The sequence below is a fragment of the Solea senegalensis genome, unplaced genomic scaffold (genome assembly GCF_019176455.1).
Source record: "Solea senegalensis isolate Sse05_10M unplaced genomic scaffold, IFAPA_SoseM_1 scf7180000015939, whole genome shotgun sequence".
Classification (NCBI taxonomy): domain Eukaryota; kingdom Metazoa; phylum Chordata; class Actinopteri; order Pleuronectiformes; family Soleidae; genus Solea; species Solea senegalensis.
In genome coordinates this window covers 82,303-101,576 of record NW_025321516.1, presented here as the reverse complement: position 1 = coordinate 101,576, position 19,274 = coordinate 82,303, and the positions used below count along the sequence as shown (strand labels likewise).

General features: G+C 39.9%; 2 protein-coding genes across 2 annotated transcripts; both read right to left on the bottom strand.

The window, feature by feature from the left end:
• Nucleotides 1-734: 734 nt before the first annotated feature.
• On the bottom strand, nt 735-4,697 carry LOC122762670. The gene is made up of 6 exons (XM_044017868.1): nt 4,460-4,697; nt 2,967-3,190; nt 2,448-2,638; nt 2,231-2,321; nt 1,552-1,724; nt 735-988 (listed from the first exon to the last, which is right to left on the bottom strand). The coding sequence occupies exons 1-6, from the start codon at nt 4,547-4,549 to the stop codon at nt 810-812; spliced, it is 948 nt and encodes a 315-aa protein (XP_043873803.1). The 5' UTR covers nt 4,550-4,697; the 3' UTR covers nt 735-809.
• A 537-nt stretch (nt 4,698-5,234) lies between these two features.
• LOC122762672 (E3 SUMO-protein ligase ZBED1-like) lies at nt 5,235-6,904 on the bottom strand. Its single transcript, XM_044017870.1, has 3 exons — nt 6,779-6,904; nt 5,641-6,709; nt 5,235-5,563 (listed from the first exon to the last, which is right to left on the bottom strand). The coding sequence occupies exons 1-3, from the start codon at nt 6,902-6,904 to the stop codon at nt 5,235-5,237; spliced, it is 1,524 nt and encodes a 507-aa protein (XP_043873805.1).
• Nucleotides 6,905-19,274: the final 12,370 nt, after the last annotated feature.

The following is a 19,274-nucleotide window of genomic DNA, read 5'->3' as shown; positions in this document are numbered from 1 at the left end:
TCTCCGTTTTCTCGTTGATTTAAACGAAAAAACAAAGGTCAAAAAGTACACGGACCAAATGGGACCAAGGTACGTTTGTTCCGTTTGTTTTTCTGGTACAATTGACAAAGGCAGAAAGTCGTTTTTTTCAATTTTGGCCAAAAAGAGAAAAACGGGAATTCGGCTCGACATCGTGTTTCACTGAACTTACTGACAAACAAATACACCACACAATGTTTCAGTGTTTGTCACCTGCAGACTTTGGATGTGTGCTCACTAATACTAAATGGTTAATTGATTTTCAAATCATCTGTTGTGGTGTGTGGTTGAAAAGTAATGCAACAGAGTTTGATTACATAATGCATTCTCATGTGCAGCTGAGTAATTACGAAAAAAGACCAGCAGGTGTCGCCCCATGAAAAGCACCTGATCTATAGGTTTGGTGAAACTCATTTTCTCAAACAGAAATGTGGCTTCACTGAGAGCTGGACAGAAACGAGACATCTATAGAATATAGATGAAGCATCTATGCAGTGAATAAACTGCAGGGACAGTGAGCGTCATATGAAGGGTCAACTGTTGCACAGTAGATCTAGCTTAGAGATTCATTCTTCCTGATGTGGTCGACTTAAAAAAGAAACGGTTTTCATGTCTACTCAAAATTCAGCCAAGACATTATATCTTGGCAATCTCGACAATAAAATGACATATCTGTACATTTGCTTGTGTTTCAACATACAACTGACACACGTTCAGACAGTTTAGCATTTATTTCTATAGCTGAACACGAACACATAACATTTTCACTGACAGGACATGTGAACGTAGTTTTAGGGGCGGGACTTCAGACATGCCAGTGCTGCAGACAGTCCAGCCACCTCCGTGTAGACGGGCTTTTCGTCCCTGCACTTGCAGCACAGTTTCGAGGTGTTCCCCCACTCCTTGACACACATCCTGCATCCCACCAAGCTCCGGCAACAGGAGGAAAACATCGGCTCAGTCATTGTGTCTTAAAAACACAAAAAAACAACAACATACAACTAAATGTGTTAATATTTACTGAGCGATAGTCTGGGTTGTGTTTCTGAAGCATGCACTCTAACTGAGATAATCATTGGATGTTCAGAGTCCTGGACACATTTCTATCTTGTCACTTGATGTCTTTTGATTGTTGTTTTATTGAACAGATTACCTTTAGAAATCAGGGAAGCCAATAAAAACGCTTAATATTTTTAAAAGAGAGCTAATAATGTATGATTTTACTTTGCATTTAGTGAGAAGTGCTTTGCCTTAATTGAAATGCTTGCGTTATTTATGCATTCTATTTTTAACCTTATTTTTACTTTATTATCATTTTTAAATATTGAACACATTTGAAAGTAAAAAAAGAAAAGGTGAGTGTGCCAATTGTAAAAGAGCACAAACATACGTTCAACAGAAAATGAGTCAAAATGTTATAGTCTCTATGAATTGTCAAATGAATTCTTTTCAAACCAATTGTTCCATCATTAAATCTAATCTTTCTTTGTTACATCGAGCAACATTCAGAACACATGCGTGATGGAAAGTTACCTCTGCAGATCAAACAGGTGAATGCCTGTTTGATCTCTGTGTTTTGTAACGCCACGTCACGGCTGGCAGCCACAAAGTCAGTTATCTTCCGAGTGACTTCATCCAGGCCGTGCGATGCATCCAGCAGCTCCTCCACCGTGTCTCTCAGAGAGAGGACTTCAGATTGCTCATTTCTGCATTAAAACAAAGAAACTAAAGTTAACAGATCAAGTCATTGCAGCCATTTACGACACTGTTACAAGAAATTTAGCAGTCTGTAAATACATGTTCTCTAGCAAGTTATATGTTGGAAAATGAATAGAAGAAAAATATTTTTGATTTCTTGGAACGATGTTCAGTGATTGACTGATAGAACTAAAGGTGATGATGGCTTCTTACACCATTAGCTGACCCACAGAGATGTGCTACAGTGAAGCCCATGCAGGCTCAGTTTTAGAGCGCACAATCCGGTCCCAGTGCTGGTGGGACTGAAGCCGTCAGATGGCAGACTCAGGCTGGCCTTCAAAAGTCAACCAAAGAGTCAGAGCTTGTGCTGCAGTACACAAAATGGCTATCTAGGGTTAGGGTTTACCTAACCTAACCCTGCTAGCCTTTCTTTACACATTCATTTACTCTTTCTGTTGATGGACCAGTTCAAACCTTTCCCGTCAAACATTTGTTTTGTTATGTAAAACAACACCTGCTTCTGGATCCTCTCCGACGCCATTGCCTGAAGGCAGAACGTTCAATGGCTCGGATTCTTCTGGCATTCTGCTTCCAGTAAAAAACTCCTTCATGAGAGAAACGCAAAGTTAAGACACAAAGATAATTTAATTTAACAAGGGACATTGTTGTGCTGCCACTACTAGACTATTATTGGCCCAAATGAAAACTAAATAAAACATTATTTTATTTACCAGTTGTTCCATCAGACTCGACTATCTCATTACCAAGTGTGTCTGTGAGAATGTAGTCTTCACTGTTTCCCATGGCCGTCTTCACTTTCTCAACAATAACTGATACAGTTGCCTCTGCGTCCACAAATCTCACCACAACGACCCTTATGGATATAAGGTTTCCATCCATTATGTCTGACACGTGGATTGACCTGTAATACAGAAAGAACAGTGAGCAAACTAAGCTAGCAACATGTAGCTTACACCGTTGTTTCTCCAACATCTCCTGGAGGGTCACGTGTTCTGCCCTCATTCAAATGATCCGCTTGTTATGAAGCAGCTTCAGGAGATTATAACTCATAAACTGATAAATGATTTCAAACAGCTGTGTTGGAACGGGGAGAGGTCTAAAATGTGGTAGAGGAATGACAAACACTGAGCTACTGTTAGCTTAAACAGAGATTCTACTTGAGGAAGCTTGAGCACTATTAAGCATTCTAACTTATATTTGAAATCAACATAACATGCGCCCCTCATTACCTTTGAAACGAGCTGGGCGCGCTCACTGCTCTGGTCAGCTGAGCCGTGTTTGCAGTCGACGGTGGCAGACTATGACGAAAAGCAAACTGGCGTGACGGAGCTTCTTCCCCATGAACCTCATAATGAGCACAGTCAGAGAGGTCCAGGGAGCTGAAACAGCCACCATCAGTGGGAAGGATGGCAACATTGCAAGCATCAGTGATGTACAGGCTAGCTGTGGTGACCTAAGAGACAGAAATGTTGCAATAATATTAAACAAAATCATTGAATTGCTCTTATGCGTTTACACGTTGTTTCTTCTCAGTGTCTATTTATACTTTGCCCTTTACTCCAACGTCTCAGTGGTTTCATTATATTTTTTTAATATATAATTATATGCAGTTAAATCCCCAAGAGGATTGATTTACCAATGCAGCCTTCTACAGGCACTCTATGTCCACACATACACAAGTGTTTTCGTCACCTATCTTTCTCTGTGTGATTGGCCTTTTGTCCACATGCAAACATCATAACCGGACACTAAAGCTGGAGCTTTGTGAAAGGAACAATAGTTCTTTACATCTATAACTTACCCCTGTATGTGTGGACATAATTAAACCACAGTATACACTAAGTCTAAATGTTAATGACAAGCTGTAGAGTTACATTGGGTATTGTGGCATATCCCTCCCAAAGATGGTCTGACACTTGACTGATTTCACATTTATTGTATATTCCAAAAGCAACATCAGAGCTGTGTACAAAGTATGTTAGCTAGTATCTTCCCATGATAATATTATAATTGCCCTCACAGTACACACATCAAGCCAACACTAACTTACTGAAACAAATCATTTACAAGTTATTGCAGTTCAAAACTAATTCAGGATACAACTCATGTTTTGCTGTCTTTTTCACTACCGTTTTAGCGTAGTCGAGAACTTCCTGCCAATACCGGAGTCGCTATCAAAATAAAAGCAGGAAATACAACAAAAGGGCAGGTAAAACCATGCAACAAAATGTTCATCTAAAACCTGACAGGTATGTTCAGGATGTCAGGTAATGGGTTTCAGGGTAGGCAGTTGATGATCACTTATACTTATTTTGACCACAACCCATCATCCTTCAACTCCTACCCTTGTAACATGAAGGTTAAGGCCAGCGATGGTAGCGCTATCTCCATTAGCTGAAGGGCTCCTCAGGCAGCCTGTGGAGTTTCCACACAGCACTTTTATTAAATTTATAATAAACATGGACTATACCAAACCAGGTCTTCACGGCACTATCTCTCATTAAATAACATCAGGAAATTATCATAGCCTACATGTCAGGCTTTAAATACACATTTCCTCAGATATTAACACACAGATATGAAGTGAAGCTACTGAGATGAGGCACTAAACATACGTTTAGTTCTTCAGTCCAGCGAGAGATTTGCTTTACTGTACAGGACACCTGGATGAAAAAATGAAGCTTGCGACCACCAGAGGCAACAGTTTGCAATAATGGCTTACCTGGAAAATCCGGGCAATTCTGTCGATGCACATGTCATCTATTTTAAGAATGACTGTCTTCCTTCCTCTAAAGAGAACAAATTTCTCCATTTCAGCGAGTTATATTCAACAATTACAGTTATAAGATATCTAAGATAAATCCTGCCAGGGGGAATTGGGAAGAAAGCGGGAGAGGTTAATCGGCGCTCACAACCATCAACTAGACTTTGCGCCGTTTTGACGGCAGATTACTACTGCGTATGACGGGAACGTTTGCAGCAAAAATACGCCACTCTCCTGGAAGACAATGTAGAACTTTCCAGCAGGCAGAACTGTCACCAGTCTGTGTGTGTTTGGAGCATGCGCTGTTCTAACCAAAGCACAGTTGTCGTCAAAGCACAGTTTGTCATCAAAGTGCAGTTTGTCATCAAAGCTTTGCTATCAAAGCTCTTTTGTTTCTATTAATCTTCATTATGTGTCTCTGTCTAACTATTAATCATCAGAACTAGTGATGGGCAAATGAAGCCCCGTGAATCACTGAGGCTTTCCAGCCCATTGCTTCACCAAAAGGTTCACTCATCGAGGCCTCAATGAAACAGTGAATACTGCCATCTGCTGGACAAATTAAATTACAGTCAATGCCATTGTACCACGACTTGAGCTGAAATGTATGATTTACTTATGTGTGCAGAAACAATAAACAATGGATATTTCTATAGTATGATCATGTGTAAGTATGTGGACAACAACACAGACATGGAGCTCTGTTCTTAATTAAAATACCAATGACAACATTTCAAGAGTTTGTATTTTTATTCAAAAACACTAGTTTTTCCAATGTTTTTGGATTCAGGTGGTTCCTTTTTTTAGACAACACTTCTCCAGCCTTCGAAAAAACCCTCTCACATGGCACTGAAGACGCTGGCGAACATAACCAGGTTACTGCCAGTTTGTGAAGGTGTGGATACATGGCTTTATGTCCATGCCAATATACGAGTGGATCCTCATCCCTTGAAATATTCATCTCTGCCAAGTAACGATCCACTTCAATCACGGCATCTGCCACCACACTTGAGCTGCTCCCGCTGCTGTTTATGGCGTCATCCAACAGCCACCAAAGTTCACCTAATAACAAAAAAGGGGGGTGGGGTGTCATGCACAATACCACTGTCATAATCAAGGATACAGATGGGGTTACTTACTATTGCCACCAGATTGAGCCACGCGAGTGTTTTGCAGCTGGTCTGGGGGGGCAGATGAGGCTTCATGCCTTATTACATTTGCACACTCATTTTTCAGCCGGTTCACTGCTTCTTGTCTCCTGGTTGCATTTTCGAATCCTAATTTTTTAAATCTTGGATCCAATAAAGTTGGCATTGTCAGGCCACCTGCTGACTCCAAAGAACTCATGTGGTCCCTCAGACGTCGAACAAGGTTGTCCCCCAGCTGCCTCGCAATGGTGGATGCATTCATTGTGTGCATCTTGTTTGTTATTGCATGATGCAACATCTTCATGAGAGGTATCACTTTTGAGGAGGATACCCTCTTCTCAGCAGAAACCTCAACTGTTGCTTGGTGGAATGGGGCGAGTACACTCAGAGTGTTGTTCACAGAGTCATACTCAGCTGCTGTAAGGGGGGTAATGTCTGTTTTCAGTGAGGCCAGGGCTGCCCCCACTGGCTCTCTTAGCTCATACAGCCGCTGCAACATAAGGAATGTGCTGTTCCAACGCGTGTCTACCTCTATTATCATTTTGTAGGGCTGCCTTCCCATCTGCTCCTGCACTTGGACCAGTCGCTCTTTCGCAGTAGTGCTTGTGCGGAAGAGGGTCACCAACCTCCTACATTTCTGCCTTAATTCATTTAGTCCTTCCACATCATCGAAGGACTTGTGAACAATAAGGTTTATTGTGTGAGCAATGCATATTGCATGCCTCACATTTAGCTGTCTCACACAAGCGTTCATGTTTGATGCGCCATCAGTGACAAGACACTTCACCTTATCTCTGATGCCCCACTCCTCCATGAGCTGTACATGCCCCGCTGCAAGGTTTTCTGCTGTATGGGCCTTTGGAAAATGTTGCACCCCAAGCAGAGTAGTGCAGAGCTGGTCTTCATCGTCAATGAAATGGCACGTCACTGCCAGGTAGGCGTCCATATTGATGGACGTCCACATGTCAGACGTGAGACTGACAGCCACAGCCTTCTGGACCTGCTCTCTGGCCTTCTCCTTGGCCTCCTGATATTTTATATCCACCATTGCTTTCAGAGCCTGAGGGTGAAAAGAAGAGCTGTTATGATGACCAACATAAAAATGACCACATTGGCTCTGTTCACACACCTTTCTACTGGGGAGAATATAGTTGGGATCCATTAGGTGCATGAGCTCCCTGAAGCCCACATCCTCCACAACGGAGAACGGCTGGGAGTCCTTGATGATCATGTTGACCACAGCCTCATCCACCATTGCTTTTCTGGAACCTGTAACAGTTATCAATTAACAGTGATGCTGGTGTGTTGTAGGAGCTGAACACGAGATTTTGACAACATGCAAAAAAATATCTGATGGTACTTTGGCTTGTATCCGGCCTGTTGGCAGGCTGGGCATGCTCATGCAGTGCTCTGTAATGGCGAAGCATGGAGGAAGTGTTGTTGCTGTATGTTAGCTGTTTATCACACAGCAAGCACCTCACCTTTAAGGAAGTCATACATATTAGGACTGATAGTTCAGTGTATAGCGAGTATACAATATTCACTATTTTATGTATATCATTACACATACAAACCTTATTATGATCAGTCAACTCAAAATACTCCCATACAGGTGAGGACTTCCTCTTTCTTGCTGGCTCCATCTTTGTGAAAAGGAATTTGTGGCAAAACAAACAAAAATGGAACTGGCAGGAATGTTTGTGTGCTTTGTAGTAAAATCACGCTTAACATATACATGCACCATCACATGAATAAATCATCCCACAACACCAGTGTTTATTTTTTCAACTCATTTTATTAATGATACACAAAACAGTTGTACATATTTCACTTAAACATGTTATCTTTAAGAATGAGTAACACAACACTGCTGTCAAACTGTGGCTTCCCAGTGACGTCTTTACATACATGAGTCAAAGTAGAGTGTATGTGACTGAAGAAAGTGACAGAAGGTGCACAATATATCTCACATCAAAGCCCTACAGTGGGGGAAATGATCTACACTACTCCTTCTACTTCTCCTACTCTCCTGCTACTGCTACTCTTATTCTGACAAACTCTCTCCAACTCTCACTAACTCTCTCTAACTCTCACTAACTCTCTCTAACTCTCACTAACTCTCTCTAACTCTCGCTAACTCTCTCCAACTGTCTCCAACTCTCTCTAACTCTCAACTCTCTCCAACTGTCTCCAACTCTCTCTAACTCTCACTTACTCTCTCCAACTCTTCTCACCATAAACGCCTACAACACCCACAGCGTGCCTCGAGGTTTGAAGCGTTTTATTGGGAAGTGATACGGTGAACGAACCAATGACGTGATCTGTCCAAACCGAGGCCTCGTTTGTCATCGGTTACGTCATTTTCCGGAATCGATACAGGCCTCGAAGCGCGGCTTCATTTGACACGCCCACTTTTACTCGAGACAAGCCTCAATGCCTCAGTTCATTTGTCCCATCACTAATCAGAACCTGTACGAACTGGGTGTGTGAAATAAATCTTCATAAAAATACTCGAGTTGTTCCCGCCGTATTTGTTCTGGTTGTCCGGACAGTTGTAAAACTGAGAAGTCGTACGGGTTCTGATGATCTGATTCTTTGAAACCAGCTGAGCTTTCATTAGAACACTGCATGCTCCAAATCTCTCACATACAACAATAAATAGACTGATAGTTTTACCTGCTGGAAAGTTCTACACCTCCCACTTGGCCTACTGATTCCTGAATCAGAAGGAGGCCACGAAAACTAACTAATCATTTTACCTTTCAGATGAAACATTCACCCACAACTGGGTACATAAAGCTACATTCTTGGGTATGAATGCGTTACACACAATATGAATAACAAATAATAAAGGTTTGATTGTCCATGAACTCATTGTCCCTACCGAAACACACCACCAACCTCCTGACGCACTCTTGGAGGATGGTGGAGGATGGTGGAGGGGGGGTCCTTTACCGAAACACACCACGTGTTGTTTTCCAGATGGATCCCCATATTCCTGTTCCTCCACAGGTAACAGAACCACCAGTACCTTCCACCCCGATGTTGCTCAACACGCTCTTAAGTATACGGACTGCTGCGTCAGCTGCTCCATTTCGGTGGGGAGAGTCTGCTGGGTGAAACACCCATGTCCAGTCGGTCCCAGCGGTGGCTGCTTTCTTCTGGACTTGATCCTTGTCGATGTTGCTTAGGAATTCATAAAGTTCCTTTAACACTGGCCTGGCGCCCACGAAGGTCCCTTGATCCAAAGCAAAGCTTTCTTGGGTGGACCCTGAGAGCCGTGTAGCGCTGGTACGCCTTTAAGGTCAATCCCGGTTCTCATTTTTTCCTTCTTTAAGAGAAGTTAATAGGAGCCATCAGGAAGACCTTGTCTTCTTGCACAAGGTAGCCCACCCCCAAAGCTTTGTTTTCTTCCTCCCTTAGCTTGTTGGGCAACACCAGAGTCAAGAGGTCGGGCTTTGCCTCGTCCTTCTTCCCATACCAGCAGAGTACGGAGTGCCGAGCGGAGAACGGTGGTCGTGAAGGACCAGAACTGGACACCCAGAGACGCTGGTGAAGCAGCCATGAACAGCTCAGCCTCAGGTCCTTTTCCTGCTATCTCCTCAGCGTCTGTTCGCTGCTTCAGCCACAGGGATCACCGGCTGCACCACACAAAGCAAGTTTACATGATTGTGTACCTAGTGTATGATAACCTAAATAGTTACAGAATGTCATTATGATATGTGTGGGTGGAATTATAGTTCAAAATAAACGATCCCTCTATGGACCCCCAAAACACCTGGGGACACAAGTGTCTTTGGACTTCAGTAGATAGTGGACACAAATGTCTTTGGTCTTCAGTAGATAGTGGACACAAGTGTCTTTGGTCTTCAGTAGATAGTGGACACAAATGTCTTTGGTCTTCAGTAGATAGTGGACACAAGTGTCTTTGGTCTTCAGTAGATAGTGCAAGATGAGAATACAGAGAGAGTGGGAAGGAAGGAAAGACACAAACTAGGGAGAGAAAGAGACAAGGTTAATGACAAATAAAAAGTCATATTCATACCCTGAGTGTGAGAGAGTGAATGTGCGTGCACAACAGGAAAATCCCCCAGCATTTTGTGACCTAAGTGGTCTATTAGGGTGATAGAGTAAGACTAGGTCTTTCAGGTATGAAGGGGCCTGACCATTAAGTGCTTTGTACGTGAGGAGGAGGATTTTAAATTGAATTCTAAACTGTGGGTGGAGCCAGTGTAGAGAAGCTAACACTGGAGTTATATGGTCTCTCTTTCTAGTTCCTGTCAGAACTCGTGCTGCAGCTTTTTGAATGAACTGAATGATTCTAACAGACTTGTTAGAACATCCTGATAATAAGGAGTTACAATAATCTAATCTAGATTAACAAAAGCATGAACTAGTTTTTCAGCATCCTGTAAAGATAGAATGTTTCTAATCTTCATAATGTTCCGCAGGTGGAAGAAGGCTGTTCTGGAAATAAGTTTTATGTGTGAATCAAATGACATTTCCTGGTCAAAAGTAACTCCAAGGTTCCTCACAGTGGAACTGGAAGCCAGGGTGATGTCATCTAAAGTGACAATGTGATCGGAAAGTTTTTCTCTGAGGTGTTTAGGGTCAAGTAGAAAAGTTTAAAAGTAGAAAGTTACAGGTCATCCAGGACTTAATGTCTCTGAGACATTCCTGGAGTTGAACAACCTGATTTATTTCATCCGGCCTCATTGATAAATATAGCTGTGTGTCATCTGCATAACAATGAAAGTGTATGTTATGCTTTCTAATAATGTTCCCTAGAGGAAGCATATATAAGGTAAAAAGTATAGGCCCAAGCACTGAGCCTTGTGGAACTCCACAATTAACTGTTGTTTGTAGTGAGGCTTTATCATTAACGTGAACAAACTGGAATCTATCAGATAAGTATGATTTAAACCAGCAGAGGGCAGCACCTGTGATACCAAGAGTCTGCTCCAATCTCTGCAGTAGAATATTATGATCAATGGTGTCAAATGCAGCACTAAGATCTAACAGGACAAGTAAAGAAACTAGACCATTATCTGAGTTACTAACTTTAACTAGTGCTGTTTCTGTGCTATGGTTTAATCTAAAACCTGACTGAAAATCTTCAAACAGGCCATTAATGCGCAAATATTCACATCATTGATTAGCAACTGCCTTTTCTAAGATTTTAGAAACAAAGGGAAGATTAGATATAGGTCGGTAATTAGCTAAAATATCTGGGTCAAGGGTCACTTTTTTTAGAAGGGGTTTAATAACTGCTACTTTAAACGTTTGGGGCACATATCCAGTTAATAAGGATAGATTAATTTGAGTTAATATAGAGTTGTTAATTAAAGGAAACACATCTTTAAACACTTTGGTGGGGATAGGATCTAACTGACAGGTTGATGGCTTAGATGATGAAACTAATGATGTTAACTCAGGGAGATCTATAGGGGAGAAACTGTCTAACTGTGCACCTGGTGCTTCTAAAGCTCTTGTGCTAGAAGATGAGTCAGTCCCAATATGAGGGAGCAGATGATCCATTTTTTCTCTAATTGATGTTATTTTATTCACAAAGACGTTGATAAAGTCATCACTGCTCAGTGTTAAAGGAATAGATGGTTCAGTGGAGCTGTGGCTCTGTGTCAGCCTGGCTACAGTGCTGAAAACAAATCTATGATTATTCTTATTTTCTTCAATTAGAGAAGAATAATAGGCAACTCTAGCTTAGTGTAGGGCTTTTTTGTAAGCTACAAAACCATCTTTCCAGGCTATATGAAGTTCCTCTAGGTTACTGGAACACCATTTTATTTCTAATCTACGTAACGTCTGTTTAAGAGCACGAGTATTGGAGTTAAACCATGGTGCTCGTCTCATCTGATTCACCACTTTCTTTTTCAGAGGGGCAACACAATCTAATGTAGTACGCAGTGAGGCTGCTGTACTATCAACAAGGTTATCTATGAGGGCGGGAGTAAAATCACAAAAGGTACCTTCAGATGTACTGACATATGGCACCGAGTTAAATAAAGGTTGCACTGTCTCTTTGAATGTATTCATATTATTATCAGACAGTATTTCTTATTTATGTTATATAAAGTATAAACTGAAATTGATCTCTTAACTTCCACCCAAGCTGAGAGGCTCATCTTTAAGTCCCGTAGTAGATTCTAAGAAAGGGGCATAAACCTTCCAAACTATTAGCTAGTCAACGTCGTCAAAAAGCGGCATCCCGTATTATTTCGCAAATTATGCTACCTGATTATGGAGGATGGAAAGTGCCAAAATTAAATAAATAAATACACCATTAAATTATTCATTTTATCTAAATAAAAATCTATAATCATTTCATGGTCCGTGTTGCAGTGCATCATTCATTTATTTTATCTGTCACCCAGAGTAAAGGAACATGTTCACAAATGTTCCTTTACTCTAGGTGGCGCTATTCACCTCTACGTTGGTTAAGATACTCTATCAAACAAAACTTTATTTACAACTACTAAAAATCAATGGCCCTTTCTCTATACCCAAGTACTTGCATTCTTGGGAAGTACTACTGGAGTACATACTCGCCAAGTACGGGAGTATTTGACGATCACTTCAATTGAAACGCTACTTGTTTGAATTGTTTGAATGGTGAGTGGCACCAAGTGCTTAAGCCTCATCACAGAGTGTTGATAAATGAACATACAATACTTATAATAAATGCATGTATATTATTTTCTCATGTTAAATATTTAACTTATATAAAAATATACAGTACCATGTGGAAAATACATATACATACACTGCTGTAATATGTCCACAGGAGGGTCGGAGCTCAGCTGACATTCAGTCAAAATACATAAAACATTCATCATTTAATTTAATAATAATTGAAAAAATGTCAAACTGTCCGGTCTAAACGTTTCCATTAAAAACAAAATAACATTTCATTAGCACAGGCCGAGGTAACGCTGCTCTCTGAGCTCATCTCCAACAACAATAAAAACGTCAGATTTTAATACACAAACCACATGTTTGAATTCTAAATGACTCATTTCTCGCCTCAAATGATCTTAAAACTGCATTCGGGGACACAGACAAATATTTTTTTCAGGTTTAAATGAATGACGCACTAATCTGAACATGCCCACAATTGACTCACCAAAATCTGACACTGGAGGAAATGAACAATGCAATAATGTCCCTTCAGAGTGGAAAAGCCTGATTTTTATAAAGAATTCAAAGATAAACTTCTTCTCTCAGTCTTTGCAGACGCACTGGAGAATAACAATACAAGAGTATTCACACTATTGAGGAACAGAAATGTCGGTTTGACTGTGACGGAGTGACACGAAACTAATGTCACACACACACTCGCTGGTCGAGCGCAAAGACGCACACACTCCAACACCGCCCGCTGAGAGAGCGGCTGCGCGCGCACACACACACACACACACACACATACACAAACATAGTTGTAGACCGTCAAGGGCGCGCACTTGCCGCTCCTACATAAGTTCAGACTTACTTACTCATCATCCTCAGTTTGCGTCAGCAGCGCACTTAAATGACGACGATGGCGTGACGCTTAGTGTGACGTCACTATTGTTTGTAATGACCTATTCATTTTGTTTACTAAAGGTGGGCGCAATATTTTGGCTTTATTTTCATCTGGGTTGTTTATTATAATAATAATGTGTTTTTAGATAATGGATGTTTGGATGGGAGGAGCAGAAGACAAATAAAGAGTATGTTGTGTTACAGAGGAGGTAACGCCTATTTTTGCTCACCAGTAAATTCAATTATTTTGAATTACTTTTGGAAATAGCACTTTGGGACATTTCATGTTTTTTCTCGATTTTCACCTGTAAATATTTTTTCACTATCATCTTGGTTTGGACAAATAAACAGAGAAACAATATCAGTCGACTACGCCATCATCTTTGCTCTATTAAGGAGTTGCAGCAGAACCTCGTGACATTGACCAACAAGCAAATTAGAGATTTTACTCATAAAAAGTTTGGTAGTTTTCCTACACTTTCCTGGACAATGAGAGTGTACAAATCCCCTTAGTTTCTTATTAATCCCCATTCTATTTCCTTAGATTACCTTTTACTTACACTTCTGTATTCTGACTTTATTTCTCTTCTACTTTTCCCACTTTCTACAACGTATTATTTAATTGTAACCCTGGTTTTGTGAATAATAACACGCCCACTAACACATAATATAAGAACACATCTCAAACCAACTTCTTACATGACATATTTCATGTATTAATCAGTACAGTTCAATAAAAAGCTGCACAGGACTGGATGGCATGTGCATGACTTCTTTTGTAGATGACATTTATGGGTGTGAACATGTTAACGTCTGTGATTTGTCAACATACCAAACTGTGTGTGTGTCAACATGACTGCTATTTTTGCCAACAGTACAACATTGTTATCTATAGACTGATGACGACAATCAGATGTTTTTATTTTTGAACATTGATTATTAAAGAATCGGACGTCATGACGTCAATGATAACATATACAGCTAATGACATCATGGATCACATGACTCTGTCAGTAACCAGTACACTGGGTCTATTGTTTGCCTCATTGTATTATAACATATGTTAGATGTAAGAATAAATAACACTGTTGTTGTTCTAAGTATAATGTAAGTACGTATTTATACAGTCAAATCGGCATGATCAAATACAACTGAAAGGCATTTATTTTGTCTTAGTTTAGGGTTTTTAGAATGGTCATTTATCATCTGATATGACAGCTGATCTGAAAGGTTCCAACACAAAACAGTCAAATCTCAGTTCTGAGGAAGAGACACAACAAAGTGAAGAGTCAATGATTCTGCATTATAAAAGAAAAAGAGAATAGTGCTGTGTACATGTACAGTAATGTGTAAAAGGGTGAAAGTTGTTTCACATATACAACGTGTATGTGATGCTCAATCATGCGTTTAAGACCTTGTTGTTGTTTTTTAATGAAAATAACATTTTAAAACCAAGGCCAGGACCTGCTTCATAGGCTGTGAGATAAATCATCTACCAACCTGAACAACAGAGGGGCAGAGATAAGGGCGTGGCTAGTGTGTATCAACCAGGAGTCAATCTGGATTAACTGCAGTACAACATAATTCACACAGAACACCGTCAATAACCACACCGTGATCCTGTATAATTAAATCTTACAATATTACAGGTTAGTAATAGACCCGTGTGAATGAATTAGCTTTTAGTGTGATAGTGTTAGCTTTAGTTTGAGCTCAGATAGTTCTCATGCTGTTGCACACTGAGTATGTCAAAGAGAAAACCACATCCATCAAAACAAGATTCATCATCTCCGACCGCGACACCAGGCCAAATGTCAAGAGCAATGTCTTAGAATAAAGTTTTATACAGTGACGCTTTTCTACTTCTTATTCTTATTATTATTATGAATTCCAAAATATCACTTCAAACAAACTCATATCAAAATTGAGACCTTCAAATATAAACACATGAATAAATAACTTTATGATATGATTCTTATATACAGACAGTAATATTAACTTCACTTTGTGGAGTTTATTTTACTGTGCGTTTCCCTGCTAATAATAACAATTTGAAAGGTATTATCTAACTTTTCAACAATTGAAACACACTTCAAAACTGTAAAGTGCTAAAAACACTGATGGCTTTTTAAATGTGTGACTTTTAGTCAATGCACATTGTTGTGAACAATGTGCTCAAGTCCATACATTTTCTCTGCATAGCAACAGGTGACGCTAACCAGTTATCTGTGGCCCCTTTAAATGTCAGCTCACATTAAAAAAAGAAAAGTTTATCTGGGAATAAACATTTTTCTGATTTATTTAAACATGAGCTCTGTACGACCAAACTATGTGTAACTTTGATAAACTCTTGCGGGTCGAATTAATATTGTGAGAATGACTGTCTCACCAAAGTGCATCCCTATTCTCGCTAACAAAGCATTCTTTGACACAGCAATATCCCCTCAATGTAAGCAGCTGAGACAGATGAGGAATGTAAACATCTATTCTGTTTGTGTTTAAATGTCTCATCTGATAAACAGGTGTCTTTTTTTATTCTTTTAGTCCACTTTTTATCCTTGTGTGTCTGTAATGCTTTTATTTGGTAAAACACTTTGGTCACATGTGGGTTGTTGAAAAGGGATATAAAACTGAAGCACATTACATTCATCGTGTTCATGTATGTATATATATATGTGTGTATATATATATATATATATATATATATATACATATACATAAGAAAACACCACATAAGCACAAACATGAATCATCATCATCATCATCATCATCGTCGTCTAACTCAAACCAGCTTATTCTAAAACTACAGTAGATTCTGTAACATATCATTTTTCATATCACATTTCCTCCTTTGTCATTTTTTTGTACCGTTTCTTCTGTTTCACTTACAGCCTCAAACTGTTTGTTTTACAACCGTCAACTTTGTGGAAGATGTGTTTTTAAATAAAGACCAAATGTAAAAAAAACAAGTTTTAAGAAATAAATTCAAATCATTCTAAACTTTGTATTTTCATTAACTTTGCAGTTATTAATGGTCCATCATACACAGAGCTAAGTACCGAACTTGGGTTCTGTTATGGCACCAACTGAAATGTTTCCATGCTCTCGTGTATCGAAACATGCCTCGTTTTTCGGTCCTAAGTTTCGATCCCTTCGGAGTTAATCACATGATCAAGATCTGATAATGCTGCCGGTGATTGGCTGTAACATTACACGTGGTTGCGGTGTGCAGGAAGAATACAATGCTGTTACGCCCACAGACCGGGTTCACGTGTATCTGTGTTGTTAACTACACGTAAGTGTGTTGTGATGAAGGGGCTAAAAATGGCACCGAGGTCCAAAGTGTGGCTCCATTTCAACAAAAGTAACACTAACATAGTGCACGACGCAATGTGTTACATAGATATCGGCACTAAGGTCAGCAACACAACAGCAACACAACAGCAACACAACAGCACCACAACAGCAACACAACAGCACCACGACAACAACACCACAGATTTAATGTAAGAAGAGCGGAGCGCAGACATCCACCTCAACATCAACGATGTTTTACTTCTCATTGGTGAGTTAAGAGCCACTGTAACTACACCTGCTGCCACTGTAACTACACCTGCTGCCACTGTAACTACACCTGCTGCCACTGGCACTACACCTGCTGCTACACCTGCTGCCACTGTAACTACACCTGCTGCCACTGTAACTACACCTGCTGCCACTGTAACTACACCTGCTGCCACTGTAACTACACCTGCTGCCACTGGCACTACACCTGCTGCCACTGTAACTACACCTGCTGTCACTGTACACCTGCTGTCACTGTAACTACACCTGCTGTCACTGTAACTACCCCTGCCACTGTAACCGCTGTCACTGTAACTACACCTGCTGCCACTGTAACCACCCTGCTGCCACTGTAACTACACCTGCTGTAACTACACCTGCTGCCACTGTAACTACACCTGCTGTCACTGTAACTACACCTGCTGTCACTGTAACTGCCACTGTAACTACACCTGCTGCCACTGTAACTACACCTGCTGCCACTGTAACTACACCTGCTGCCACTGTAACTACACCTGCTGCCACTGTAACTACACCTGCTGCCACTGGCCACTGGCACTACACCTGCTGTAACCCTGCTGTCACTGTAACTACACCTGCTGTCACTGTAACTACACCTGCTGCCACTGTAACTACTGCTGTCACTGTAACTACCCCTGCTGCCACTACACCTGCTGTCACTGTAACTACACCTGCTGTAACTACCCCTGCTGCCACTGTAACTACACCTGTTGTCACTGTAACTACACCTGCTGCCACTGTAACTACACCTGCTGTCACTGTAACTACACCTGCTGTCACTGTAACTACACCTGCTGCCACTGTAACTACACCTGTTGTCACTGTAACTACACCTGCTGCCACTGTAACTACACCTGCCCATTGTAACTACACCTGTTGTCAACTACACCTGCTACTACACCTGCTGCCACTGTAACTACACCTGCTGCCATTGTAACTACACCTGCTGCCATTGTAACTACACCTGCTGTCACTGTAATTACAAGTAAAAACATTTACATGAAGTGTAACTTATGAGGTATTAAATGTTACATTGAGTTGGTTCATTTTGTGTATAACTACAGTCAAATGCTTCTTTTTGTATAAATGTAGAGTCTGAATAAGAAAACCATGATTGTGATCTTCATGAACTCTGACAGCAGCTTTAGGTTTTTCACTTCATTGTTAACATGGTTCACTTTGACAATCTCAGACATCGCTTTCGCTTTTGCTGCTGAAATGATGGACACATTGAATTTATTCAATGTCATAATAAAAAATACAAAATGAATTTCTCTTGTTTCTTGTGTATTCAGCTGAGAAAGAACTTTTATACAAACCAAAGTTCATGAAATAGTCACACTCTTCAGATTTAGATTGATTTACAGGTACATGTTTGAAATAAAATGATTTCAATGACAAACATGTACAGGCATAAAACGTCAGGACAGAAACATGTCAGAAAACAATTTGACATGTTTTCTGACATGTGTCATTGTAATTGTTATGAGTAATGCTGATAGCATCAACAGACTGGGCGCAGTGCGTCACATACTCAACTTCCTGAGCACACCTTAGATGTTGTGTCTTCATCTGTGCCATCAACCTTTTTCTATTGAAATCACTTCTTATAAAACGTGGACACAGATGGGATTTGGCCACATCATCACTGAGGTTTGATCACATCTTCACTCACCGAACAAACTCCATCGAAGTGTAAGTACGAATGTTCTTTATTTCTATTTATTCACAAACTACATTTGTTCTTTATGAACGGGAAATTCAATTGAAACTTTAGATTTTTGAACGTTAGTAATTTAAAGTTCAAATATTTTCAATTTTTAGCATGAATTACCAAACCTGTTTCCAGCAGGATTCATAAAACAAATCCTTCATTCAATTCATGTCATCATTATATTAATCAATTAATTTGACAGTTTTATACAAACTTCTATCAAGTATTTTGAGTTCAAATTGTTAATAAAACTGTGTGTGTGTGTGTGTGTGTTTGACTGATTTGTGAATAGAACAGTGAAGTATCACTTATTTTAATAATAATAATATAATAATTTAAAACCTTGAACATTCATGAGTTGACATGTAGAATTTAAAACCTCACAGAATAATTACATTTTCATGTTTTCATACGTTTTCATACATTTTTGTTTTCATATGTTTTCATGTTTCATACGTTTTCATGTTTTCATCGGTTTTATATGTTTTCATACGTTTTTATACACTTTCATGTTTTCATACGTTTTCATGTTTTCATACGTTTTCGCTCTTGATTTTCCAGGTGAACGAGAAGAATCATGAAGGCAACAAACATTTGTGTCGTTCTTCTATTGTTCATTGGTAAGATAGATTTTTTTTTATCTATTTAATAAATGTAATGTTTTTTATTCAGGGAAGAATTATTGTTACTGTAAAAATGACTGAAATATGTTTGTTAAAGGCTTTTAAAAATAATAATACTGCTCTATAACTACAGCTGCTGCAACTACACCTGCTGCAACTACAAC

Excerpts from the sequence above, each read along its gene's own strand:
- LOC122762670 (XM_044017868.1), bottom strand. The coding sequence starts at position 4,549 with ATGGAGAAATTTGTTCTCTTTAGAGGAAGGAAGACAGTCATTCTTAAA. Across the intron at positions 3,191-4,459 it reads GAATTGCCCGGATTTTCCAG|GTCACCACAGCTAGCCTGTA; the intron begins GTAAGCCATTAT and ends TCTGTCTCTTAG. Across the intron at positions 2,322-2,447 it reads CGAGTCTGATGGAACAACTG|GAGTTTTTTACTGGAAGCAG; the intron begins GTAAATAAAATA and ends TCTCTCATGAAG.
- LOC122762672 (XM_044017870.1), bottom strand. The coding sequence starts at position 6,904 with ATGGTGGATGAGGCTGTGGTCAACATGATCATCAAGGACTCCCAGCCG. Across the intron at positions 6,710-6,778 it reads ATATTCTCCCCAGTAGAAAG|GCTCTGAAAGCAATGGTGGA; the intron begins GTGTGTGAACAG and ends TTTCACCCTCAG. Across the intron at positions 5,564-5,640 it reads GGCTCAATCTGGTGGCAATA|GTGAACTTTGGTGGCTGTTG; the intron begins GTAAGTAACCCC and ends TTTTGTTATTAG.